At 44.7% G+C, this 27,242-nt stretch overlaps 2 protein-coding genes and 2 long non-coding RNA genes across 5 annotated transcripts; 2 read left to right on the forward strand and 2 right to left on the reverse strand.

Annotated features, from left to right (window-relative positions):
* Nucleotides 1-1,637: 1,637 nt before the first annotated feature.
* LOC135002659 (uncharacterized) lies at nt 1,638-4,752 on the forward strand. Its single transcript, XR_010203851.1, has 3 exons — nt 1,638-2,508; nt 4,236-4,385; nt 4,495-4,752. It is a non-coding gene; the product is annotated as an uncharacterized LOC135002659 (long non-coding RNA).
* On the reverse strand, nt 2,891-5,502 carry LOC135002643 (myb-related transcription factor, partner of profilin-like). Its single transcript, XM_063951683.1, has 4 exons — nt 5,164-5,502; nt 4,521-4,580; nt 4,233-4,445; nt 2,891-3,618 (listed from the first exon to the last, which is right to left on the reverse strand). The coding sequence occupies exons 1-4, from the start codon at nt 5,489-5,491 to the stop codon at nt 2,939-2,941; spliced, it is 1,281 nt and encodes a 426-aa protein (XP_063807753.1). The 5' UTR covers nt 5,492-5,502; the 3' UTR covers nt 2,891-2,938.
* Nucleotides 5,503-6,929: 1,427 nt separating this feature from the next.
* LOC135050562 (myb-related transcription factor, partner of profilin-like) lies at nt 6,930-9,541 on the forward strand. Its single transcript, XM_063957029.1, has 4 exons — nt 6,930-7,268; nt 7,851-7,910; nt 7,986-8,198; nt 8,814-9,541. The coding sequence occupies exons 1-4, from the start codon at nt 6,941-6,943 to the stop codon at nt 9,341-9,343; spliced, it is 1,131 nt and encodes a 376-aa protein (XP_063813099.1). The 5' UTR covers nt 6,930-6,940; the 3' UTR covers nt 9,344-9,541.
* Nucleotides 7,733-10,211, reverse strand: LOC135050563 (uncharacterized). Of its 2 annotated transcripts, none has more exons than XR_010241664.1 (3): nt 9,924-10,211; nt 8,046-8,195; nt 7,733-7,936 (listed from the first exon to the last, which is right to left on the reverse strand). It is a non-coding gene; the product is annotated as an uncharacterized LOC135050563 (long non-coding RNA). The 2 variants fall into 2 exon arrangements; XR_010241665.1 differs by lacking the exon at nt 9,924-10,211 and adding an exon at nt 9,746-9,913.
* Between the last annotated feature and the right edge of the window lie 17,031 nt (nt 10,212-27,242).

The raw sequence follows: 27,242 nt of genomic DNA on the forward strand, positions 1-27,242 counted from the left end.
TAGCATTAATCTACCCCCACCCCCCCAAACTAGTCAGCCCAGGGCTGGAATTCCTCGGTAGTGGGGATCCCAAAAAATAAGAATGGGGTCCCCCTCCCGAGCAATAACCAGCACTGGGCTGATAGCCCAGTGCTATGCCGTGCACCCCTGGTGGCGGTGGGTGCTGGGTTCATTGTTAAAATGAGAACCACAAGTGCCAGCATGCCCGGACATAAATGGCCCGCTGGCACCTGTGGTCCACCTGTAAAGAATAGTAATATTGGCTCTCATTCCGAGTTGATCGCTCGCAAGGCGAATTTAGCAGAGTTGCTCAGGCTAAGCCTACGCCTACTGGGAGTGTATCTTAGCTTCTTAAAATTGCGACCGATGTATTCGCAATATTGCGATTACAAACTACTTAGCAGTTTCAGAGTAGCTTCAGACTTACTCGGCATCTGCGATCAGTTCAGTGCTTGTCGTTCCTGGTTTGACGTCATAAACACACCCAGCGTTCGCCCAGACACTCCCCCGTTTCTCCGGCCACTCCTGCGTTTTTTCCGGAAACGGTAGCGTTTTTATCCACACTCCCCGAAAACGCCGTGTTTCCGCCCAGTAACACCCATTTCCTGTCAATCACACTACGATCGCCGGAGCGAAGAAAAAGCCGTGAGTAAAAATACTATCTTCATTGTAAAATTACTTGGCGCAGTCGCAGTGCGATTATTGCGCATGCGTACTAAGCGGAATTTCACTGCGATGCGATGAAAATTACCGAGCGAACGACTCGGAATGAGGGCCATTGTTCTTTACAGGTGGCCTACAGATCCCAGCAAGCCTGCCCAAGCATGCTGGCACTTGGAGAACCACAAGTGCCAGCATGCCTGGACATAAATGACCTGCTGGCACCTGTTGTCCACCTGTAAAGAAAATTTTAAAATAAAAACACCACACAGGGGGAAATTTACTAAGCTCCCGATTTTGACCGAGATGCCGTTTTTTCTTCAAAGTGTCATCTCGGTAATTTACTAAACACTAATCACGGCAGAGATGAGGGCATTCGTAATTTTTTGCAAGTCCAAGTAAAAAATTACGAATGAATACACCATCGGTCAAATTACGCCTGTTTAGATATGAATCTCGGTCATTTACTAACCATTCGTAATTGTAATTGCTGCCGTGAAAATGCATTCGCGGCCGCGAAAAATTACAAATCGTAATTTTTTCCTAAAAAAAAACGCGCCAGCATTTGAAAAGCGTGTTTACATGTGTACTCAATTATCCATTACTCACACCTGAATGTTTGGCCCTATAAAAGTGTTCCAGGCACATTTTGAACTTCTCTCACTCTGAAATGGCGGCTGTGGTGTGTGGCAATGATTTTTTGTTTGCTGTGGGATACCTTAGACTGCTCCATGAGGCTTCCAGGAATCAGGCCCAGGTAAGTGAACATGGTCAACAGGTTGTCCAGGTACCGCGGAGGCTGCGCCAGCCTCGTTTTTTTAGAGGGCGTTTAAACTTAAATGCATTGTCCGATGATAGGGTCATACAGATGTTCCGCCTAAATAGAAACAACATTTTCCACCTGTATGACCTTGTCAAACTGGGCATAGACCCTGAGACAGCACGCTCTCGCTCTGTCTCAGGCCTACACAAACTCCTGGCTGTGTTACACTTTATGGCTACTGGGAGCTTCCAGGCTGTGGCAGGCGACGTCATTGGTATCTCACAGCCCACCTTTTCCAGATATTTGATGCAGGTGAGTCTAAAAATACATAGGCGGTTATGTCTAAGTGTTGCTTCTGTAAGTTCAAACAACACAGTATTGTAGAGAATACCTAACATGACACTCACCTTAGCTTCTTTAATGTCCACTCAGGTTTTGGATGTGTTGGAGCCACACATTAATGCCTCAATCTGCTTCCCTACCGAGGAGTCGGAGTGGAGTGCTGTCAGGGTAGCTTTCTATGAGCTTGCTGGCATGCCCAATGTGCTGGGGGCCATAGATTGCACACACGTTCAGCTGAGATCACCTAAGGGCCGCCAATATATATATACTAATAGACATCTGTCCCAATCAACTAATGTCCAGGTGGTCTGTGATGCAAACTTAAAAATTATGAGTGTTGTTGCAGGTTACCCTGGTGGCTGCCATGACTCCTTCATCCTCAGTCAGTCATCGCTCTTCGATAAATTTGAGGACGGACAAATGCCTGATGGCTGGCTGTTGGGTATGTTTAAAATGTTTTGTGTGTATGTCTTTTATCCACAAACTCGAGTTATGATTAGGTGAAAGAATAATCTAACATATGTACTAATGTGGACTATATCTGTTTTTCAGGTGATGGGGGTTACGGCTGCTACTCTTGGCTCCTTACTCCATTGTCCCAACCTGATTCTCCTGCTGAACACAGTTACAATCATGCACATAAGGCTACGCGGAATGTGATAGAAAGATGTTTTGGTGTGCTGAAGTCACGGTTTCGGTGTCTGGATAAATCTGCTGGCCTTTTGTTGTATAGTCCCTCAAAGGTGACTAGAATTGTGTTCTGCTGCTGTTTTCTCCATAATCTGTGTTTAACCCAACATCTGGCACATGATGAGGGAGAAAGCAGTCGGCAAGCAGAGGAGTTAGACCCATCTGGTGACAGTGTGAGTACATATGTAGGGAGGCAGGTACGGCAAGAAGTGATCCTGCGCTATTTTTCAGGTCAGTTTTAGTAGGCTGTAATTATCCTTGACTAAACACTTTGCACTACTTTCTATTGTGTGTTTTGTTACTTACTGTTTGTAGTTTATAGTGGTGTGTCCATTGTACTTAGTTTATGCTAAAAATACATTTTCAGTCATTACCCATGAAAAACATACATACATACAGAGCAGCTTCGACAATGTTTGAGACGGACACAGGAAGTTGTGTGTTTGTCAAATACAAATTTTTATTTTGCCAATCACATTGGGGTTATTTTTTCCGCTTGTGTGTGCTGGGTGCTGAGCTTTGTGCTGGCTCACTGGCACGTGCTCTGGAGGAACGCCGAACAGGGGAGGTTACTGGCGTTTGGATAGGGGTCGTGGTCCCCGAGCTGGAGGTTACTTGGTGAGCTCCCATCAATGAAATATTGCTGCTCAAATTATTAAGGCTTGCAATCAGCTGAGTGTTGGTTGCAGTGTGGCTGGCTACAATCCTGGATAACGACTCATTCACCACTTGGTTGTGCTGAATGAGCTGAACGAGTACCTGCTGATGGCGCTGTTGCTCATCTATGATGCGCGATAAATGAGCAAGCATTTGGCTGTTGTCAGCCCTTATTTGCTCCATTGAGGTTGCCATTCGCCCTACTTGTACAATCAGTCTGCCCGAGTTGCGACTAATACGCGGTAGATGATGGGGCAGACTGGCAAGGTGTTGTGTATGTGCGGTCAGGCTGGCATTGCTTTGGGCCTGTTGGCTTGTCCAACTGGCCCAAAAATCATCTGGTATTTGGCTTGGGGGCGGAGCTTGTGCCAGTTGTGGACTGATGGAGGCTTGGGGGATATCCTGCAGCTGTATTGGCTGGCTTGGGTCAACAGGTGTAAGTTGCAGTGTGATGGTTGCCTGTTGGTCTTGTCCCTGCTGGTCCACGTCGGCCATCAAGCTGGGCTCTGTATGGGGTGGCCAACATGCAATGTTTATTTGTAAATTTTTTGCAAGGCTACTTCTACACATTACTACATTCATAATACTCCATTTTTTAACTTTTTGGCGTTGATTTTATAAACTTATAATGTTTTTTATGCTCAAAAACATATATACCAACACAGGCGGCCACATAGACAGATTTGCATAATCCTCACCTAACTAACTCCCCTCCACAGCATTACACTGTTAGATTCCCTCCCCTGACCACGATATAGACTACTTACCTGGATAGTCCAGAGGAGCGGAGCAAGTAAGCCATCTACATACTGGACAGGGGAGATGTGTGAACACTATAATGTTGTGGATGCTGTTTTTTTTTTGGAATTTTATTGTTATTTTATTTAAATGTGCACGTGTGTGGGCCAAATTTTAAAAAAATTCTGATATTTATTAAAAATGATGTTGGCGAGAACATCCACTAAGACCTTATAAAAAATTTTTTTTTCACCTTTAGCAATTGAAGACGTAACATCACATTGCTTGTTCTGGAAAACATGTAATCTCAAAACCAACTAACAACATATTAACTGTACTGTGTATATTATTGCCTATGTGTTTAATTTCTGTTTTTACTCACCAGATAACTGAGGGGATCGGGGCTCATCACTCTGCGAACTCGCCAATAGTGCCAGTGGTGGCTGGGGTGACACTGCCGAAAGTCGTCGCCTGGGTGGGGATGATGGAGCCGCAGATTCCGAGCCAAGACGCCGTGTCTTACTTGGCCTCCTGGGTAAGTGGCCCAAGCCCTGTGATGGGCGCCTTACAGGAGGTCGGCTTCCAGAAGCAGAACCTATGTGAAAATATAAACATTAATATTTTGTACTTCTATGTGTTTGCAGAATATGTGACTACACTGAAGTCTTACCTGCAATCCCAGCCTCATCCTGACTTGTCTGAGGCCTGTCTGGCCGGCTGGTCTGTGGGACTGTTGAAAAAGTGTACCAAACATTATTACCATGCTTTATGTAAAAAAAAACCCCTGCAAAGCCTTATTGTACTGTAACCATCTATTAGGTATTGGATAAACAAATAATTTCTGATTAAGAGCTTCAAGCTTCATTATTTTGTGGTGTATATCCAAATGTACATGATGTTGCACACAATAAATCTGTTACATTTTAGAATTATGCCTCAGATATTGCAGAGATTGACTACTTGCAAATGTTTCACAAATTTAATGTTGAAATAATTGCACCGTTTTTCAGAAGTAAATAAATACAAAAATCTTTTTAAAATAAGCAGACAACACAGATGTCCAAGCAATATCGTCAAAAAAAAAATCTTTTTTTTTTTTAAATTAAAAAGCCATTGCACATGTTTTTGCGCAATATTAAATTTACCAAACAGCCAATGCAAGGTGAAAAAAGCACATTCTAAACACAAACACACCTTAAGGGTGCATAGGCCTGCAATATGTGAAACACAATTTATGCATCCTTTACCCTTTAAAAATGACATTTACAACATTTAGAGGACATTTAAATAAAAATATAACACATCAAACTTACCATCCTGCGTGGGTCGGTCCGAATCCCGGACATGAGTAGCAGACACCACTTCGGCAGGAATCAATGCCCGCACAGGCTCCTCCCAGTCCCGATAGGTGGCCCGGAAAGGGGGGCCACCTCCGGTTTTTCTTGCAGATTTGGCCTCTTTGGCCATCTTGGCCTTGACACGCCGCTTTATATCATAAAACCTCTTGCGGCACGTGTCCTCAGTCCGCCTCACCACACCCTCACTATTCACGGCAAGTATTACTTGCCCCCACAGGACAGACTTCCTGCGGGAGGACACCTTGCCAGCATCCTGACCAAACAATTGGCGATGGTGCTTCATCAGCTCACGCACCAAAGCCATGTTTTCAGCATAGCTGAACTTTATATTCCTGCCAGTCTTGGTAGTGGTGCGTGGCTGCGGAGCCACAACACCATCACTATCACTGGAAAATACAGCAACAGGCACCCCCTCCTCCTCCTCCTCACTAACCTCCTCCCTCTCACTACCCCCCTCCACCTCACTACCAGCCTCCACCTCACTACCAGCCTCCACCTCACTACCAGCCTCCACCTCACTAACCTCCGCCACCACACTGACCTCTGAGTCTGACATGACAAACAACAAAAAACACTGAAAAATCAAAACACAAAACACACTCCTCCACTACTCCTACTACTACACACCACACAGCCAACACACACGCTCACTCACTCACTCACAAACAATGACAAAAGACTGTAAAAAAAAAACAAGGACAAAAAAGTAGACAAACTGTGAAAAAACAATACTACAAATATGACAAGACTACTTACACACACAGGGGTAAATTTACTAAGATTCGTAATTTCCAGAATCATGTCCAAGTTCAATCACGAATGACATCGACAGTGTAAAATTGCAACTTTTTGAATTGATTACGACTAATTTACTAAGCTGTCGTATTCGTATTTTTCGTTTCTTCCGATGTCGATGTCATTCGTGCTTTTCTGCTGTAGATTGCGGCCGCGTTTGCTGTTTCGCGGCCGCGTTTATGGGTTTTTTTACGACTGCGTCACATGTCTGTTACGGCAGTGATTTAGAAATTGCTGCCGCGTTTTTAGTCCTAAGTTTCGTTTTCGTCACGCGGCCGTGATTGGTTGTATTCGTGAAGGAGGAGTGTCTGTGCATATTACTATAAAACCGCCCCAAACACACCGCACCTCGTGGGTTTAGCTAGTGGAGAGGAGAGAGGAAGGTGTATTTGGAGTTGGTGAGTTTGGTGGAGTTTTTGGTGGATTTGGAGAGGAGTTTGGTGATTGTTGAGTGCTGTACTGTGTGTGTAAGTAGTCTTGTCATATTTGTAGTATTGTTTTTTCACAGTTTGTCTACTTTTTTGTCCTTGTTTTTTTTTTACAGTCTTTTGTCATTGTTTGTGAGTGAGTGAGTGAGCGTGTGTGTTGGCTGTGTGGTGTGTAGTAGTAGGAGTAGTGGAGGAGTGTGTTTTGTGTTTTGATTTTTCAGTGTTTTTTGTTGTTTGTCATGTCAGACTCAGAGGTCAGTGTGGTGGCGGAGGTTAGTGAGGTGGAGGCTGGTAGTGAGGTGGAGGCTGGTAGTGAGGTGGAGGCTGTTAGTGAGGTGGAGGGGGGTAGTGAGAGGGAGGAGGTTAGTGAGGAGGAGGAGGGGGTGCCTGTTGCTGTATTTTCCAGTGATAGTGATGGTGTTGTGGCTCCGCAGCCACGCACCACTACCAAGACTGGCAGGAATATAAAGTTCAGCTATGCTGAAAACATGGCTTTGGTGCGTGAGCTGATGAAGCACCATCGCCAATTGTTTGGTCAGGATGCTGGCAAGGTGTCCTCCCGCAGGAAGTCTGTCCTGTGGGGGCAAGTAATACTTGCCGTGAATAGTGAGGGTGTGGTGAGGCGGACTGAGGACACGTGCCGCAAGAGGTTTTATGATATAAAGCGGCGTGTCAAGGCCAAGATGGCCAAAGAGGCCAAATCTGCAAGAAAAACCGGAGGTGGCCCCCCTTTCCGGGCCACCTATCGGGACTGGGAGGAGCCTGTGCGGGCATTGATTCCTGCCGAAGTGGTGTCTGCTACTCATGTCCGGGATTCGGACCGACCCACGCAGGATGGTAAGTTTGATGTGTTATATTTTTATTTAAATGTCCTCTAAATGTTGTAAATGTCATTTTTAAAGGGTAAAGGATGCATAAATTGTGTTTCACATATTGCAGGCCTATGCACCCTTAAGGTGTGTTTGTGTTTAGAATGTGCTTTTTTCACCTTGCATTGGCTGTTTGGTAAATTTAATATTGCGCAAAAACATGTGCAATGGCTTTTTAATTTTTTTAAAAAAAAGATTTTTTTTTTGACGATATTGCTTGGACATCTGTGTTGTCTGCTTATTTTAAAAAGATTTTTGTATTTATTTACTTCTGAAAAACGGTGCAATTATTTCAACATTAAATTTGTGAAACATTTGCAAGTAGTCAATCTCTGCAATATCTGAGGCATAATTCTAAAATGTAACAGATTTATTGTGTGCAACATCATGTACATTTGGATATACACCACAAAATAATGAAGCTTGAAGCTCTTAATCAGAAATTATTTGTTTATCCAATACCTAATAGATGGTTACAGTACAATAAGGCTTTGCAGGGGTTTTTTTTACACAAAGCATGGTAATAATGTTTGGTACACTTTTTCAACAGTCCCACAGACCAGCCGGCCAGACAGGCCTCAGACAAGTCAGGATGAGGCTGGGATTGCAGGTAAGACTTCAGTGTAGTCACATATTCTGCAAACACATAGAAGTACAAAATATTAATGTTTATATTTTCACATAGGTTCTGCTTCTGGAAGCCGACCTCCTGTAAGGCGCCCATCACAGGGCTTGGGCCACTTACCCAGGAGGCCAAGTAAGACACGGCGTCTTGGCTCGGAATCTGCGGCTCCATCATCCCCACCCAGGCGACGACTTTCGGCAGTGTCACCCCAGCCACCACTGGCACTATTGGCGAGTTCGCAGAGTGATGAGCCCCGATCCCCTCAGTTATCTGGTGAGTAAAAACAGAAATTAAACACATAGGCAATAATATACACAGTACAGTTAATATGTTGTTAGTTGGTTTTGAGATTACATGTTTTCCAGAACAAGCAATGTGATGTTACGTCTTCAATTGCTAAAGGTGAAAAAAAAATTTTTTATAAGGTCTTAGTGGATGTTCTCGCCAACATCATTTTTAATAAATATCAGAATTTTTTTAAAATTTGGCCCACACACGTGCACATTTAAATAAAATAACAATAAAATTCCAAAAAAAAAAACAGCATCCACAACATTATAGTGTTCACACATCTCCCCTGTCCAGTATGTAGATGGCTTACTTGCTCCGCTCCTCTGGACTATCCAGGTAAGTAGTCTATATCGTGGTCAGGGGAGGGAATCTAACAGTGTAATGCTGTGGAGGGGAGTTAGTTAGGTGAGGATTATGCAAATCTGTCTATGTGGCCGCCTGTGTTGGTATATATGTTTTTGAGCATAAAAAACATTATAAGTTTATAAAATCAACGCCAAAAAGTTAAAAAATGGAGTATTATGAATGTAGTAATGTGTAGAAGTAGCCTTGCAAAAAATTTACAAATAAACATTGCATGTTGGCCACCCCATACAGAGCCCAGCTTGATGGCCGACGTGGACCAGCAGGGACAAGACCAACAGGCAACCATCACACTGCAACTTACACCTGTTGACCCAAGCCAGCCAATACAGCTGCAGGATATCCCCCAAGCCTCCATCAGTCCACAACTGGCACAAGCTCCGCCCCCAAGCCAAATACCAGATGATTTTTGGGCCAGTTGGACAAGCCAACAGGCCCAAAGCAATGCCAGCCTGACCGCACATACACAACACCTTGCCAGTCTGCCTCATCATCTACCGCGTATTAGTCGCAACTCGGGCAGACTGATTGTACAAGTAGGGCGAATGGCAACCTCAATGGAGCAAATAAGGGCTGACAACAGCCAAATGCTTGCTCATTTATCGCGCATCATAGATGAGCAACAGCGCCATCAGCAGGCACTCGTTCAGCTCATTCAGCACAACCAAGTGGTGAATGAGTCGTTATCCAGGATTGTAGCCAGCCACACTGCAACCAACACTCAGCTGATTGCAAGCCTTAATAATTTGAGCAGCAATATTTAATTGATGGGAGCTCACCAAGTAACCTCCAGCTCGGGGACCACGACCCCTATCCAAACGCCAGTAACCTCCCCTGTTCGGCGTTCCTCCAGAGCACGTGCCAGTGAGCCAGCACAAAGCTCAGCACCCAGCACACACAAGCGGAAAAAATAACCCCAATGTGATTGGCAAAATAAAAATTTGTATTTGACAAACACACAACTTCCTGTGTCCGTCTCAAACATTGTCGAAGCTGCTCTGTATGTATGTATGTTTTTCATGGGTAATGACTGAAAATGTATTTTTAGCATAAACTAAGTACAATGGACACACCACTATAAACTACAAACAGTAAGTAACAAAACACACAATAGAAAGTAGTGCAAAGTGTTTAGTCAAGGATAATTACAGCCTACTAAAACTGACCTGAAAAATAGCGCAGGATCACTTCTTGCCGTACCTGCCTCCCTACATATGTACTCACACTGTCACCAGATGGGTCTAACTCCTCTGCTTGCCGACTGCTTTCTCCCTCATCATGTGCCAGATGTTGGGTTAAACACAGATTATGGAGAAAACAGCAGCAGAACACAATTCTAGTCACCTTTGAGGGACTATACAACAAAAGGCCAGCAGATTTATCCAGACACCGAAACCGTGACTTCAGCACACCAAAACATCTTTCTATCACATTCCGCGTAGCCTTATGTGCATGATTGTAACTGTGTTCAGCAGGAGAATCAGGTTGGGACAATGGAGTAAGGAGCCAAGAGTAGCAGCCGTAACCCCCATCACCTGAAAAACAGATATAGTCCACATTAGTACATATGTTAGATTATTCTTTCACCTAATCATAACTCGAGTTTGTGGATAAAAGACATACACACAAAACATTTTAAACATACCCAACAGCCAGCCATCAGGCATTTGTCCGTCCTCAAATTTATCGAAGAGCGATGACTGACTGAGGATGAAGGAGTCATGGCAGCCACCAGGGTAACCTGCAACAACACTCATAATTTTTAAGTTTGCATCATAGACCACCTGTACATTAGTTGATTGGGACAGATGTCTATTAGTATATATATATTGGCGGCCCTTAGGTGATCTCAGCTGAACGTGTGTGCAATCTATGGCCCCCAGCACATTGGGCATGCCAGCAAGCTCATAGAAAGCTACCCTGACAGCACTCCACTCCGACTCCTCGGTAGGGAAGCAGATTGAGGCATTAATGTGTGGCTCCAACACATCCAAAACCTGAGTGGACATTAAAGAAGCTAAGGTGAGTGTCATGTTAGGTATTCTCTACAATACTGTGTTGTTTGAACTTACAGAAGCAACACTTAGACATAACCGCCTATGTATTTTTAGACTCACCTGCATCAAATATCTGGAAAAGGTGGGCTGTGAGATACCAATGACGTCGCCTGCCACAGCCTGGAAGCTCCCAGTAGCCATAAAGTGTAACACAGCCAGGAGTTTGTGTAGGCCTGAGACAGAGCGAGAGCGTGCTGTCTCAGGGTCTATGCCCAGTTTGACAAGGTCATACAGGTGGAAAATGTTGTTTCTATTTAGGCGGAACATCTGTATGACCCTATCATCGGACAATGCATTTAAGTTTAAACGCCCTCTAAAAAAACGAGGCTGGCGCAGCCTCCGCGGTACCTGGACAACCTGTTGACCATGTTCACTTACCTGGGCCTGATTCCTGGAAGCCTCATGGAGCAGTCTAAGGTATCCCACAGCAAACAAAAAATCATTGCCACACACCACAGCCGCCATTTCAGAGTGAGAGAAGTTCAAAATGTGCCTGGAACACTTTTATAGGGCCAAACATTCAGGTGTGAGTAATGGATAATTGAGTACACATGTAAACACGCTTTTCAAATGCTGGCGCGTTTTTTTTTAGGAAAAAATTACGATTTGTAATTTTTCGCGGCCGCGAATGCATTTTCACGGCAGCAATTACAATTACGAATGGTTAGTAAATGACCGAGATTCATATCTAAACAGGCGTAATTTGACCGATGGTGTATTCATTCGTAATTTTTTACTTGGACTTGCAAAAAATTACGAATGCCCTCATCTCTGCCGTGATTAGTGTTTAGTAAATTACCGAGATGACACTTTGAAGAAAAAACGGCATCTCGGTCAAAATCGGGAGCTTAGTAAATTTCCCCCACAGTACAGCACTCAACAATCACCAAACTCCTCTCCAAATCCACCAAAAACTCCACCAAACTCACCAACTCCAAATACACCTTCCTCTCTCCTCTCCACTAGCTAAACCCACGAGGTGCGGTGTGTTTGGGGCGGTTTTATAGTAATATGCACAGACACTCCTCCTTCACGAATACAACCAATCACGGCCGCGTGACGAAAACGAAACTTAGGACTAAAAACGCGGCAGCAATTTCTAAATCACTGCCGTAACAGACATGTGACGCAGTCGTAAAAAAACCCATAAACGCGGCCGCGAAACAGCAAACGCGGCCGCAATCTACAGCAGAAAAGCACGAATGACATCGACATCGGAAGAAACGAAAAATACGAATACGACAGCTTAGTAAATTAGTCGTAATCAATTCAAAAAGTTGCAATTTTACACTGTCGATGTCATTCGTGATTGAACTTGGACATGATTCTGGAAATTACGAATCTTAGTAAATTTACCCCACAGTCTTAAAAAATAAGTTTTATTGCACAGGGTCTTCACCTGGGGGCGGCGGCCTTTAAGCTCTTTTGCATGGCCGCCGCTTCCCCAGGGCTTCAGGCATCTTCACCTGGGGGGCGCCACCTCCCCAGGGCTTCCAGCGTCTTCCTCTGACGTCTTCACCTGGGAGGCGGCGGCCTTAAAGCTCTTTTGCATGGCCGCCGCCTTCCCCAGGGCTTCCAGCGTCTTCACCTGGTGGGGGCGGAGGGATGACGCTGCGAGCCGTGATTGACTCACGGCGGCCTTCTTGAATTTCAAAAATGACGCTGAGGCGCCATTTTTGAAATTGGTACCGCTCCGCTGCTCAAACTCTGCACCGCCACCCGCACCCACGCCGCCCGCACCCACGCCGCCTGCACCCATGCCGCCCACAACCACGCCGCCAGCACCTCCGCCGACGCCCGCACCTCCGCCGCGCCCACAACAGTGATTGACATCGGACCCAGTGACAGATCCGCTGGCCAATCACTGTGGCCTCACTGACAGGGGCGTGCTTTCATGGGTTGAATGGTTAAATGGTGCCGCTGTCCCATGATTTTTCAATGGGCTTTTAATGCCCATTGCTAGGCCCCGCCCGCGCCCGCCCCCCGCTCCCCATACCTTTCCCTATCTGACAGGGAGGCACCACGATCGGTGCCTCCCAAACACATTTTACACAGGACTCGGAGTAATGATTAGGATAATATAAAGCAAATACTTATGACACAGAATATGTGTCATAAGTATCTTCTTTATATTATTTTAATCAGTAATGACAGGGGAGGCACTGCCTCCCCTGCCTCTCCTGACTGCACGTCCCTGCTGTACACAGACAGGTGTGGAGACATTAGTAACATATGTGAAACAATCCTCCACCACATAATGAGCCAATACAGACACCCAAAAGGAACAAATTACAATTCTCACATTGTTTCTGGTTAGATCCAATTACATTGCTAATTACAGGGCAGTAGCACATGGATGTTTTATAACCTACTCGCTGATGTGCCCGGTTTCACCCGGGCAAAGGTTTGCCGGGTGGAATATTTTACCCATTTTTTTCCCCCTGTATCTGGACTCTAGGTTGACACCCATTAGGTCGATACCCAATAGTCGACAGTGAATAGGTTGACACTAGAAACAAGTAGACAAAGCCATTAGGTCGACATGAACAAGGTCTACATAAAAATGGTCAACATGAGTTTTTCACATTTTTAGGGGGGACTTTATCATACTGTACTTCGATCCATGTGGACTACGATTGGAAACGGTAACCTGTGCCGAGCGCATCGGTAGTGGAGCGAGGCACCTTTCCTGCAGCATAGCGAGCGAAGAAGGAGTAAACGACACCAAAAAAACATAAAAAACTCATGTCGACCCTTTTTCATGTTGACCTTGTTCCTGTCGACCTAATGGCCACGTCAACATATATGTAGTGTCGTCCTACCCTCTGTCCACCAATTGGTGTCGACATAATGGCTGTTGACCTAAATGGTGTCGACCCTGAGTCCCATACCCTTTCCCCCCTAAGGAGTCAAATAAAAAAAATAAACAAACTGCTTAGTTTGTGGCTGCAAATAACTGTCACAGTTTCCAGACAACCCAGCAGGTCACATGTTCCAGGTTACCCAGGAGGTGTATAGGGAAAATGGCATCGGGAGTGTAACTATACATCTCTACATCCCGAACACTTTGGATTTTTACATGTCACCCCCTTCTTACCCCCACCCCTAGGGGTGTCTTACCCCCACAGTATTTTTCCTTCTCTGTCCCCATGCTGACGGGGGCTGAACTTATACTTAAACGGCATCGGGAGAGTCACTATTCATCTCCGCGACCCCGAACACTATGGATTTTTACATGTCACCCTCACCCCTAGGAGTGCTAGGGGTGTCTTACCCCCACAGTATTTGTTTCCAGATTGTAAGACATACACATCCATCCATTTTTATATATATATATATATATATAGTGGAGAGACGTGCGGCACTCAGCCCAACAGAAAACAGCAAAGAGTCAGAAGTATATAACAACGTTTCAGTGCATCCGCACTGTCGTCAGGTTTATTAAGAATAACACAACAAACATACCTTATAACGCTGTGCCACCCACGTGAAGGAACATCGGCTTCCGGGAACGGGACCACGCACCCGACCGGCGGCCGCATCTGATGACATCATCAGAAAGATTCAAAGTGCACACCCCCACCAGATGATCAGGCTGCCATGGAAACAGAAAAACAAATGCTGAAAGTACATGAAGCGGAGCAGTAAAGAGGCTATTGCAGCCGCATATAATTGCATATAATTGCATAATACCATAAAGTAAAACAAAATAGAACAGACTCAATGGATAGGGTATGTAATTATGCAAAATGCAACATGATGGAGAAAATGCGATATTATAAAAAACAGGCATAATTAATAGACTCATTGAGACCTTTAGGTGTAATGACATCTAAACGTATTATCCAGCGTGTCTCACACTGCAACAGTTTACGCCCCCGATCACCACCTCTCTTAGAGAGTGGAATGTGATCGATCATACGATATCTGAGACTATTTAAAGGGTGTTTAAATTCAGAAAAGTGCCGTGCCACAGGCTGGTCACTTCTACCAGTTTCAAGGGCATGACGTATGGCCGACCGATGCGCCGTCATGCGCTCTTTGAATTTGCGCTCAGTTTTCCCCACATAACTAAATCCACAGGGGCATAACAGCTGATACACCACGTAAGTGGAATTACATGTAAGCAAGTGGTGTATTTTAATTTTGTTGCCCGTATGTGGATGACAAAATGAATTGCCTGCAATCAGGAATTGACACGTAACACATGTACACCGAATGCAACCAGTTTTTTTAGAAGCAGAAGTTGTTTTCATAAGAGGTGCAACATCAGTTTTAACCAAAAAATCGCGCAGATTGCGACCTCTAGAATAGCAAGACATAAGGCTATGCTGTTGTAAAGGGAGTGATTTATCAGACTCAATTATCGGCCATAATTTTTTTGAAATGTGATTGATAGTGGGGGAAGCAAGATTAAATTTATTTACCCAGGGTAGCTTGGGTCTATCAAAGTTGTTACGGGCACGATGGGAATGCAGTAATGTATTTCTATCAATCTTCAAAACTCTCTCCTTAGTGGCTAATAATTCCTTACGAGAGTAACCCCTATGGATAAATTTTTCTATCAACACATCAATCTGTGCTATAGATGTCTCAATCTGGTTATTGATACGATGTATGCGTATCATTTGTGAATAAGGGCCCTCATTCCGAGTTGATCGCTCGCAAGGCGAATTTAGCAGAGTTGCTCAGGCTAAGCCTACGCCTACTGGGAGTGTATCTTAGCTTCTTAAAATTGCGACCGATGTATTCGCAATATTGCGATTACAAACTACTTAGCAGTTTCAGAGTAGCTTCAGACTTACTCGGTATCTGCGATCAGTTCAGTGCTTGTCGTTCCTGGTTTGACGTCATAAACACACCCAGCGTTCGCCCAGACACTCCCCCATTTCTCCGGCCACTCCTGCGTTTTTTCCGGAAACGGTAGCGTTTTTATCCACACGCCCCTAAAACGCCGTGTTTCCGCCCAGTAACACCCATTTCCTGTCAATCACACTACGATCGCCGGAGCGAAGAAAAAGCCGTGAGTAAAAATACTATCTTCATGGTAAAATTACTTGGCGCAGTCGCAGTGCGATTATTGCGCATGCGTACTAAGCGGAATTTCACTGCGATGCGATGAAAATTACCGAGCGAACGACTCGGAATGAGGGCCAAGGAACACCTCTGGTGAGGCTTTTAGGGTGACAACTCTGAGCTTGCAAAAAGGTATTACGATCAGTTGGTTTAGTATAAACCATGGTATTAATCTGGTTATCTTTAAGAGAGATTAAGACATCTAGAAACGCAATCTGTTCCTGATTAAATGTGTACGTGAATTTAATGGGGCATGTACCGCCATTATGTAACTCGATAAGATTAATCAAGTCCATAACATCACCCCGCCAGATGATAAACAGGTCGTCAATGTAGCGTGTGTATAGAATCAGGTTCTCAGTAATAGCAGCATCACTAAAAAAAAAATCATGTACAATGGCGAACATAACAATGTTAGCATATACCGGGGCTGCGCAAGACCCCATCGCGCAGCCCATGACCTGTAGGAAAAATTGATCATTATATAAAAAGAAATTCTTAGTGAGAATAAGTTCAAACAGTGTCAAAAACAAGTTAATTAAATCCATAGAAAAACAATTACATTTGATCAAAAATGTCCTCAATAATGCTAAACCAAAATAATGCGGGATGGAGGTGTACAAATTCACCACGTCAATGCTGACAAGCCAACACCCCTCAGGTACACTAACATTAGCCAATTTTTGCAACAGAGTGGTAGTATCCAGCAAAAAAGTAGGTTCAGCTTGAACAAAAGATTGCAATATAGCATCTAAATACGTGGCTACAGGTTGAAATAATGAACCACGGGCGCCAATGATGGGACGCCCTGGGGGTGGGAAAAGATTTTTGTGAACCTTAGGTAAGGTATAAAACAAAGGCACACAAGGATGCAACGGCAACAAAACATCAAATAAATCCTGTGAAATAATCTGTCTATCAAGAGCCTGTTGAAGAATATTTCTCAATTCACATTTAAACTTGATGGAGGGATCCTGATGTAATTTGATATAAACGGTGGAGTCCGTAAGTTGACGTTCCACTTCTTTATGGTAATCACCCAGATCTTGGAGAACAATTGCACCCCCCTTATCGGCGGGGCGGATTATCAGATTACGGTTCTCTGATAAAGAGTGGAGGAGTGGAGTGGAGGAGTTCACATTGAGACAAGTTGGAAAAGGTGCGTCTAGGTGTTTTAAGAAAATCAGTTACCTGTTCATCTAAAAGACGCATATAAGTCTTGATCGAGGAATTACTTGATAATGGGTCAAAAGTAGAGGTAGGGCGGAATTTATGCAATTATTTAGGGATATTGTCAGGACTGGTAGATGGAGTATCTTTGAAAAATTCTTTAAGCTTGAGTTTACGATGAAGAGAAAATTTCTCAATGTTCCATTGTAAAACGTCCGCAGGGACTGTTGGAACATATGACAGTCCTTTACTCAACAGCTTAACTTCACTCCTGCTCAATTCATAAGATGATAAGTTGAAGATTACTTCCTCCTGGGCAATGGCGGTCTTCCCCGTCCCCGTCCTCTTGTTTTGGCCACCCCGATGTGTAAATCGTCTCCTTCTCGGTTCTGAACGGTTCTGGTCGCAACGCCTAAAGGGCCCCCTCTTATGGTAGAAATATCATTCTCACTGTTGGAACTACCAGTGTCTTTAGATGTGTCGGTATCAAAACGTGAGAGCTGTCTGCGGTTTCTTCTGAAAAAAGGCCGTGGATCCTTATCACCTGACAGCCATTTATACACGGTGTGTCGCTCATAATCCAATTCCACTTTAGAGAGTTTCTCCTTCTTGAATTTAATGAGATCCCGTTTATATTGTGTAACTTGTGATTGTAATTTCTCAATCCAATCATTATCCTTATCTGCTTTAAGGACAGAGAGATGTTTAGTTTCAAAATCGGAGATCTTAGATTTAATTTTCTCAAGTTCTTTAGTGGATTGTTCAATTACTAGTAATAAAAGGTCAAAACTACACTTATTAAGAATAGCGACCCAGCGTTTGCAAAAGGCTGGGTCGTATCGTCCAATAGTTGGACAATTTCTAACTCGGAAGCCCCGAGGAATTTTTTTAGACTTGTAGTAATCGCTCAATGAGACTCCGTGTAAATAAAAATCGGTTTCTTTTTTCTTAAGTCGCAGTAGGTCACGAAAGATGCCATCCACAGAAATAGCTTCCGCTTCATCATCAATGACTGTGGTGTATAGCCGTGTCTCGGCTTCAGCCTCAGAAAAAGACAAGACATCACCAATAGGGTAGTTCAAATAGGAAGATTGTTCATAGATTTCCTCAGTCATGATAAAAATGCAAAAACACAGTCAGTCTGTTAGTAAAGGGTTAACTCAGCAAGAGTGCAACACCTTCAATAGAAAGCAGTATTGAATTCCAGAGTCCACATGCAGCGAGAGCAAAGTGCTGGTGCAAAACAAACAATGTGAATGAATGTCACATATGGACATTACATAATAAAATCATGTAAAAACAGAACTTCACCGGGACAGACAGTCTCTAGATGAACAAAGTGCTGGGTGCCTAGGCAGGGAGACACAAGGACCAATTGCGTTCACCCAAAAAATACACGAAAGGGAGTCTGGCACTCCAAATAACAAACGTAGCTGCGGCCGGTGCCCTCACATATGCAGTGAGATATAGTGGAGAGACGTGCGGCACTCAGCCCAACAGAAAACAGCAAAGAGTCAGAAGTATATAACAACGTTTCAGTGCATCCGCACTGTCGTCAGGTTTATTAATAATAACACAACACACATACCTTATAACGCTGTGCCACCCACGTGAAGGAACATCGGCTTCCGGGAACGGGACCACGCACCCGACCGGCGGCCGCATCTGATGACATCATCAGAAAGATTCAAAGTGCACACCCCCACCAGATGATCAGGCTGCCATGGAAACAGAAAAACAAATGCTGAAAGTACATGAAGCGGAGCAGTAAAGAGGCTATTGCAGCCGCATATAATTGCATATAATTGCATAATACCATAAAGTAAAACAAAATAGAACAGACTCAATGGATAGGGTATGTAATTATGCAAAATGCAACATGATGGAGAAAATGCGATATTATAAAAAACAGGCATAATTAATTAATAGACTCATTGAGACCTTTAGGTGTAATGACATCTAAACGTATTATCCAGCGTGTCTCACACTGCAACAGTTTACGCCCCCGATCACCACCTCTCTTAGAGAGTGGAATGTGATCGATCATACGATATCTGAGACTATTTAAAGGGTGTTTAAAGTCAGAAAAGTGCCGTGCCACAGGCTGGTCGCTTCTACCAGTTTCAAGGGCATGACGTATGGCCGACCGATGCGCCGTCATGCGCTCTTTGAATTTGCGCTCAGTTTTCCCCACATAACTAAATCCACAGGGGCATAACAGCTGATACACCACGTAAGTGGAATTACATGTAAGCAAGTGGTGTATTTTAATTTTGTTGCCCGTGTGTGGATGACAAAATTAATTGCCTGCAATCAAGAATTGACACGTAACATATGTACACCGAATGCAACCAGTTTTTTTAGAAGCAGAAGTTGTTTTCATAAGAGGTGCAACATCAGTTTTAACCAAAAAATCGCGCAGATTGCGACCTCTAGAATAGCAAGGCATAAGGCTATGCTGTTGTAAAGGGAGTGATTTATCAGACTCAATTATCGGCCATAATCTTGCTTCCCCCACTATCAATCACATTTCAAAAAAATTATGGCCGATAATTGAGTCTGATAAATCACTCCCTTTACAACAGCATAGCCTTATGCCTTGCTATTCTAGAGGTCGCAATCTGCGCGATTTTTTGGTTAAAACTGATGTTGCACCTCTTATGAAAACAACTTCTGCTTCTAAAAAAACTGGTTGCATTCGGTGTACATGTGTTCCGTGTCAATTCTTGATTGCAGGCAATTCATTTTGTCATCCACACACGGGCAACAAAATTAAAATACACCACTTGCTTACATGTAATTCCACTTACGTGGTGTATCAGCTGTTATGCCCCTGTGGATTTAGTTATGTGGGGAAAACTGAGCGCAAATTCAAAGAGCGCATGACGGCGCATCGGTCGGCCATACGTCATGCCCTTGAAACTGGTAGAAGTGACCAGCCTGTGGCACGGCACCTTTCTGAATTTAAACACCCTTTAAATAGTCTCAGATATCGTGTGATCGATCACATTCCACTCTCTAAGAGAGGTGGTGATCGGGGGCGTAAACTGTTGCAGTGTGAGACACGCTGGATAATACGTTTAGATGTCATTACACCTAAAGGTCTCAATGAGTCTATTAATTAATTATGCCTGTTTTTTATAATATCGCATTTTCTCCATCATGTTGCATTTTGCATAATTACATACCCTATCCATTGAGTCTGTTCTATTTTGTTTTACTTTATGGTATTATGCAATTATATGCGGCTGCAATAGCCTCTTTACTGCTCCGCTTCATGTACTTTCAGCATTTGTTTTTCTGTTTCCATGGCAGCCTGATCATCTGGTGGGGGTGTGCACTTTGAATCTTTCTGATGATGTCATCAGATGCGGCCGCCGGTCGGGTGCGTGGTCCCGTTCCCGGAAGCCGATGTTCCTTCACGTGGGTGGCACAGCGTTATAAGGTATGTGTGTTGTGTTATTCTTAATAAACCTGACGACAGTGCGGATGCACTGAAACGTTGTTATATACTTCTGACTCTTTGCTGTTTTCTGTTGGGCTGAGTGCCGCACGTCTCTCCACTATATCTCACTGCATATGTGAGGGCACCGGCCGCAGCTACATTTGTTATTTGGAGTGCCAGACTCCCTTTCGTGTGTATATATATATATATATATATATATATATATATATATATATATATAAAAACAACCAGTGTTGAACTGGCCCACAGGGGTACAGGGGAAATCACCGGTGGGCCCCACAGCTGGGGGGCCCCCACCTTCCCCTCTAGGGATCAAGGTTCCAGACTGTGCACTGGAATAATACATTACATGTGTTACCTTATACTGCACAGGACTATTTTGTATTCTCTACAGTGTATTGCTGTTATTAATCTGGTACATTATCATGCATGCACTACCAGTCTTTACTATATAAATATATTAAGGGCCCTCCCAAATGCAGGAGTGGGCCATTTAAGGCCCGCACAGCCTCTTCACCCGGCCGGTGGCTCACCTAACCCATGAGGTAGATGTCAGGCGCTGAGTAGGGGTGGGCTTGGAGGTAGGACAAAGTAATACTCAGCAAGTGACCTGAGACTGAGACCACACTGGGCCGCTCCAACAAGCCCAAGCTGTGCTAATCAATAACCTTGCCGCTTGTGACTGATCCTCCCACTTAATAAGCTTCCAAGTCCTGTAAAGTTCTAGAGATGTGCAGTGGCCATATTTCGGGTTTTGTGTTTTGGTTTTGGATTCGGTTCCGCGGTCGTGGTTTGGATTCGGACGCGTTTTGTCAAAACCTCCCTTTCGAATTTTTGTCGGATTCGGGTGCGTTTTGGATTTGGGTGTTGTTGTTTTTTTCAAAAAACCCTCAAAAACAGCTTAAATCATAGAATTTGGGGGTAATTTTGATCATATAGTATTATTAAGCTCAATAACCATAATTTCCACTCATTTCCAGTCTATTCTGAACACCTCAAAAACCCAAACGCACACAGGTGCAGCAGGAAAAGCCCAAACACACACTACAGGCTCGTATAGGAAAAACAAACAAACACACACACAGGTCCCTGAAGGAAAAACCAAATGCACACACAAGCCTCCTTTGGAAAATCACCAAACGTACACACAGATTCATGTAGGAAAAAAACAAACACACACACATGCCTCTGTAGGAAAAAGCAAACATACACACATGCCCCTGTAGGGAACATAACGCACACACATGCCCCCACAGTAAAAACAAACAAACGCACACACAAGCTCGCACAAGAAAAAAAACAAATGCAGGCCTCCATATGAAAAAGTCAAATCACGAAATCGCACACAAGTTCTCGCTACCCTATGGAGCTGCGAGCAGTTTTGTGAGAGTTTGGGCTGCCGTAAAGTGCTGATTCAGCGCTACTGTGCATACGTGGTTCGCTGACAATGCATGCAAGAGCAAAAAGTGCCATTCCAGTAAATTTTGTGATCTATAGCCCATAGGGTACAGCAGCTAAGGTAATCTAAAGATGATGTTATCTGTTGGGGCCAAGCTCCACAATGCATCGCAAAAAAGCAGCCCATTAGAAACCCATAGGCCCTCATTCCGAGTTGTTCGCTCGTTCTTTTCCTTCGAATCGGTGCGATTTTACGCTAACTGCGCATGCGCAATGTTCGCACTGCGGCTGCGCCAAGTAAATTTGCTAAGAAGTTTGGTATTTTACTCACGGCATTACAAGGTTTTTTCTTTGTTCTGGTGATCGTAGTGTGATTGACAGGAAGTGGGTGTTTCTGGGCGGAAACTGGCCGTTTTATGGGAGTGTGTGAAAAAACGCTGCCATTTCTGGGAAAAACGCGGGAGTGGCTGGAGAAACGGGGGAGTGTCTGGGCGAACGCTGGGTGTGTTTGTGACGTCAAACCAGGAACGACAAGCACTGAACTGATCGCACTGAAAGAGTAAGTCTGGAGCTACTCAGAAACTGCATAGAAAAATCTTTTCGCAATATGGCGAATACTTCGTTCGCAATTCTGCTAAGCTAAGATTCACTCCCAGAGGGCGGCGGCTTAGCATGTGCACTGCTGCGAAAATCGGCTAGCGAGCGAACAACTCGGAATAAGGGCCATAGTGACTACTTTTGCAAGTGAAAACGGGACCAAAGCAGTAAGAAAATGCAATAACTATTTGTTTGCACTTTGTTCAGGGGCAAGAACTTTTTTGTCAGACTGAAATGAGCAGGAATTTAAATGTTTATGCTATCTGTTATGAATATCAGTAATGTAATTAGCTTATGAATACCGGAGAAGAAAATAAATGTATAAAAGTGTGTTGATGTAGGTAGGCACATAATTATGCAAACGTCACAGCCTGCAACTGTGATCATTGCAGAAACAGTAGATGGTTGAATACATGTCTTACTACTGCCATCTACAGGATTATGTAGCTCATGCAAAGAGTTCAGCGTTTTTTAAATATAATAATTTATAAAAAATTAAAACCTTTACAAAGTACTTTTCATTGAATTTTAGGCTATAGGGCAAAGACCCCAGTTTTCAAAAATAATTCTTTGCATGTCTTAAATTGGTAAAAGTTTTTTCACTAGCAGTAGAAAGTGCATCAATTTAGATATGGGGGTATATGCATGTTGGACATTAAATAGAAAAAAAGCCTGATATTATATTTTAGATTACTGTCAAAGAATCAAAACAATTGGGATTTAAAAAAATAAAAATAAAAAATGTGACTTATATTCCATGATTATTTAAAATTTCAAATACTGTATAGCCATCAATGTTGACCCAATAAATAAACAATGATTTCTTGCTTGCCATCTTGTTTCTAGGATGCCGTAGGGTGATACAATACTCAGATACTGATTTTCATGTACAGTAGTAGCATTCTGTTTGCATTAGATTTAGGGGTCTAGTTACTAAGCCTTGGATGGAGATAAAGTCAGCGGAGATAAAGCACCAGCCAATTGGCTCCTAACTGTCATTTTTCAAACACAAGGGCAGATTTATTAAGCCTGGTGAAGTGATAAAGTGAAAGGTGATAATGCACCAGCCAATCAGCTCCTAACTTCAATGTCACAGGCTGGGTTTGAAAAATGACAGTTTGGAGCTGACTGGCTGGTGCGTTATCACCTTCCACTTTATCACTTCACCAGGCTTAATAAATCTACCCCACAGTCTGTGGCATGGCCAGTAGCGGATCTTGCCACGGGCAAGCAGGACTTTTGACCGGGGCGCCGCCTTCCGGAGGGCGCTGGCGCCACCCGGAGGGCGCTGCGCCATGACAAGATCCGCCACTGCTGTGCCCTCCGCTGCCCGCTGTGTCCCCCGTCTGTGCCTCCTGTGAAGGGAACTAGACGCGTAGCGTCTAGTTTCCCTTCGTGGAGAGTACCTTTGCTGAGCGGTGCGTGATGACGTCATCGCGCACCGCACAGCAAAGGTCCTCTCCACGAAGGGAACTAGACGCTCCGCGTCTAGTTTCCCTTCGTGGAGAGGACCTTTTGCTGTGTGGTGCGCGATGACGTCATCGCGCACCGCTCAGCATTCAAGCGGCGCTACTAATGTACAGGGGGCGTAACTGACCACGCCCCCTGTATTAAGCCACACCCCATTTCCTGCCTAGGGCGCAGAGCGGGCTTGAACCGGCCCTGGGCATGGCAGTTAGGTGCCGATTGGCTGGTACTTTATCTCCAGCGAGTTTATCTCCATTCAAGGCTTAGTAAATAGACCTCTTAATTACAGTTTGAGGCTGCACTTTGCGCTGCACAAGTTCAAATTGTACTCAAGTTGCATTTCTACATGATCCAAATGTCAATTGTCTATAACTTTTACTCCAGAAGGCTAGTACAGTTGGAACAAAGGTGGTGGTACAACAAGTTCCAGTCTCTGTCTTCCTCAGGCTGGATTCCTTGGACTCAGGGCTGTTTCTAGCCAATTTGGCTCCCAGTGCGAGATTTAAAAATGCGCCCCCCCATGACATAAAAAAATGTGCTCCCCCCCCCCACACACACACACACACACACCTAGAGAAAAAAAAATTGTGCGCGCTCGGCAAGGGGGCGTGGCCTCATATAAATCGGTGTGGCCTCATTTAAAATAAGATTTTAAACCTACCGGTAAATTTATTTCTCCTAGTCCGTAGAGAATGCTGGGGACTCCGTAAGGACCATGGGGTATAGAGGGGCTCCGCAGGAGACATGGGCACCTAAAAGAACTTTTCCTATGGGTGTGCACTGGCTCCTTCCTCTATGCCCCTCCTCCAGATCTCAGATAGAGAACTGTGCCCAGAGGAGATGGACAATACGAGGGCAGGATTTTATAAATCCAAGGTCAAGATTCCTACCAGCCCACACCAATCATACCATGTAACCCGGAACATACATAACCAGTTAACAGTATGAACAAACAACAGTAGCGGTCCAAGACCGATTCCAACTGTAACATAACCCTTATGTAAACAACAACTATATAACGGTCTTGCAGAGTTTCCGCACTGGGAAGGGCGCCCAGCATCCTCTACGGACTAGGAGAAATAGATTTACCGGTAGGTTTAAAATCTTATTTTCTCTTACGTCCTAGAGGATGCTGGGGACTCCGTAAGGACCATGGGGTTTATACCAAAGCTCCCAAATGGGTGGGAGAGTGCGTATGACTCTGCAGCACCGACTGAGCAAATGCTAGGTCCTCATCAGCCAGGGTATCAAACTTGTAGAATTTAGCAAAAGTGTTTGACCCCGACCAAGTTGCTGCTCGGCAAAGCTGTAATGCTGAGACGCCCCGGGCAGCCGCCCAAGAAGAGCCCACCTTCCTAGTGGAATGGGCCTTAACCGAATGCGGTAACGGCAATCCAGCCGTAGAATGAGCCTGCTGAATCGTGTTACAGATCCAGCGAGCAATAGTCTGCTTCGAAGCAGGCGCGCCAATCTTGTTGGCAGCATACAGGACAAACAGAGCCTCTGTTTTCCTAATTCTAGCCGTCCTGGCTACATAAATCCTCAAGGCCCTGACTACATCCAGGGACCTGGAATCCTCCAAGTCACTCGTAGCCACAGGCACCACAATAGGTTGGTTCAAATGGAATGAAGAAACCACCTTAGGCAAAAATTGAGGGCGTGTCCTCAATTCCGCTCTATCAACATGAAAAATCAAGTAGGGGCTCTTGTGAGACAAGACCGCCAATTCTGACACTCGCCTTGCAGATGCTAAGGCCAACAACATGACCACCTTCCAGGTAAGAAATTTCAACTCAACCTTGTTAAGTGGTTCAAACCAGTGTGATTTTAGGAACTGCAACACCACGTTCAGGTCCCATGGTCCACTGGAGGCACAAAAGGAGGCTGAATGTGTAGCACTCCCTTTACAAAAGTCTGGACTTCTGGAAGAGAAGCCAATTTCTTCTGAAAGAATATCGAGAGGGCCGAAATCTGTACCTTAACAGAGCCTAATTTCAGGCCGATATCCACTCCTGTCTGTAGGAAATGGAGAAAACGACCCAAATGAAAATCTTCGGTAGGGGCGTTCTTGGTTTCACACCAAGACACATATTTTTCGCCAGAGACGGTGATAATGTTTTACCGTCACCTCCTTTCTAGCCTTTATTAGAGTAGGGATGACCTCCTCCGGAATCCCCTTCTCAGCTAGGATTCGGCGTTCAACCGCCATGCCGTCAAACGTAACCGCGGTAAGTCTTGGAACACGCAAGGACCCTGCTGCAACAGGTTCTCCCTTAGAGGAAGAGGCTAGGGATCTCCTGTGAGCATCTCCTGAAGATCTGAGTACCAGGCCCTTCGAGGCCAGTCTGGAACAATGAGTATTGTCTGTACTCTTTTTCGCCTTATGATCCTCAACACCTTTGTGATGAGAGGAAGAGGAGGAAACACCTAGACCGATTGGAACACCCATGGCTTTACCAGGGCGTCTACTGCTACTGCCTGAGGGTCCCGGGACCTGGCACTATACCTCCGAAGCTTCTTGTTGAGGCGTGACGCCATCATGTCTATTTGAGGAACTCCCCAAAGACCCGTTATCACTGCAAAGACTTCTTGATGAAGTCCCCACTCTCCTGGATGGAGATCGTGTCTGCTGAGGAAGTCTGCTTCCCAGTTGTCCACTCCCGGAATGAAGACAGCTGACAGAGCGCTTACGTGATTTTCCGCCCAGCGAAGAATCCTGGTTGCTTCTGCCATCGCGGCTCTGCTTCTTGTCCCACCTTGGCGGTTCACATGAGCCACTGCTGTGACATTGTCTGATTGAATCAGAACCGGTAGGTTGCGAAGGAGACTCTCCGCTTGTCGAAGGCCGTTGTATATGGCTCTTCGCTCCAACACGTTGATGTGTAGACAGGACTCCTGGTCTGAACACAGTCCCTGAAAATTTCTTCCTTGGGTGACTGCTCCCCATCATCGGGGGCTCGCGTCCGTGGTTACCAGGATCCAGTCCTGAATTCCGAACCTGCGACCCTCCAGAAGGTGAGCACTTTGCAGCCACCATAGAAGAGACACCCTGGTCCCGGGGGACAGTGTTGTTTTCCGTTGTAAATGTAGATGGGACCCGGACCATTTGTCCAGAAGGTCCCATTGAAACGTCCTTGCATGGAACCTGCCGAAGGGGATGGCCTCGTAGGCTGCCACCATTTTCCCCAGAACACGAGTGCATTGATGAACTGACACTCTTTTTGGCTTTAGCAGGTCTCTGACCATGTTCTGTATGTCCTGGGCTTTTTCCAACGGGAGAAAAACCTTCTTTTGTTCCGTATCCAGTATCATACCTAGGAACGTTAGTCGAGTTGTCGGAATCAACTGTGACTTCGGTAGATTTAGAATCCAACCGTGTTGCTGGAGCACTCTCAGAGAGAGTGTCACATTGCTCAGCAATTGCTCTCTTGA

Source organism: Pseudophryne corroboree, chromosome 2 (assembly GCF_028390025.1).
Source record: "Pseudophryne corroboree isolate aPseCor3 chromosome 2, aPseCor3.hap2, whole genome shotgun sequence".
Taxonomy (NCBI): Eukaryota; Metazoa; Chordata; class Amphibia; order Anura; family Myobatrachidae; genus Pseudophryne; species Pseudophryne corroboree.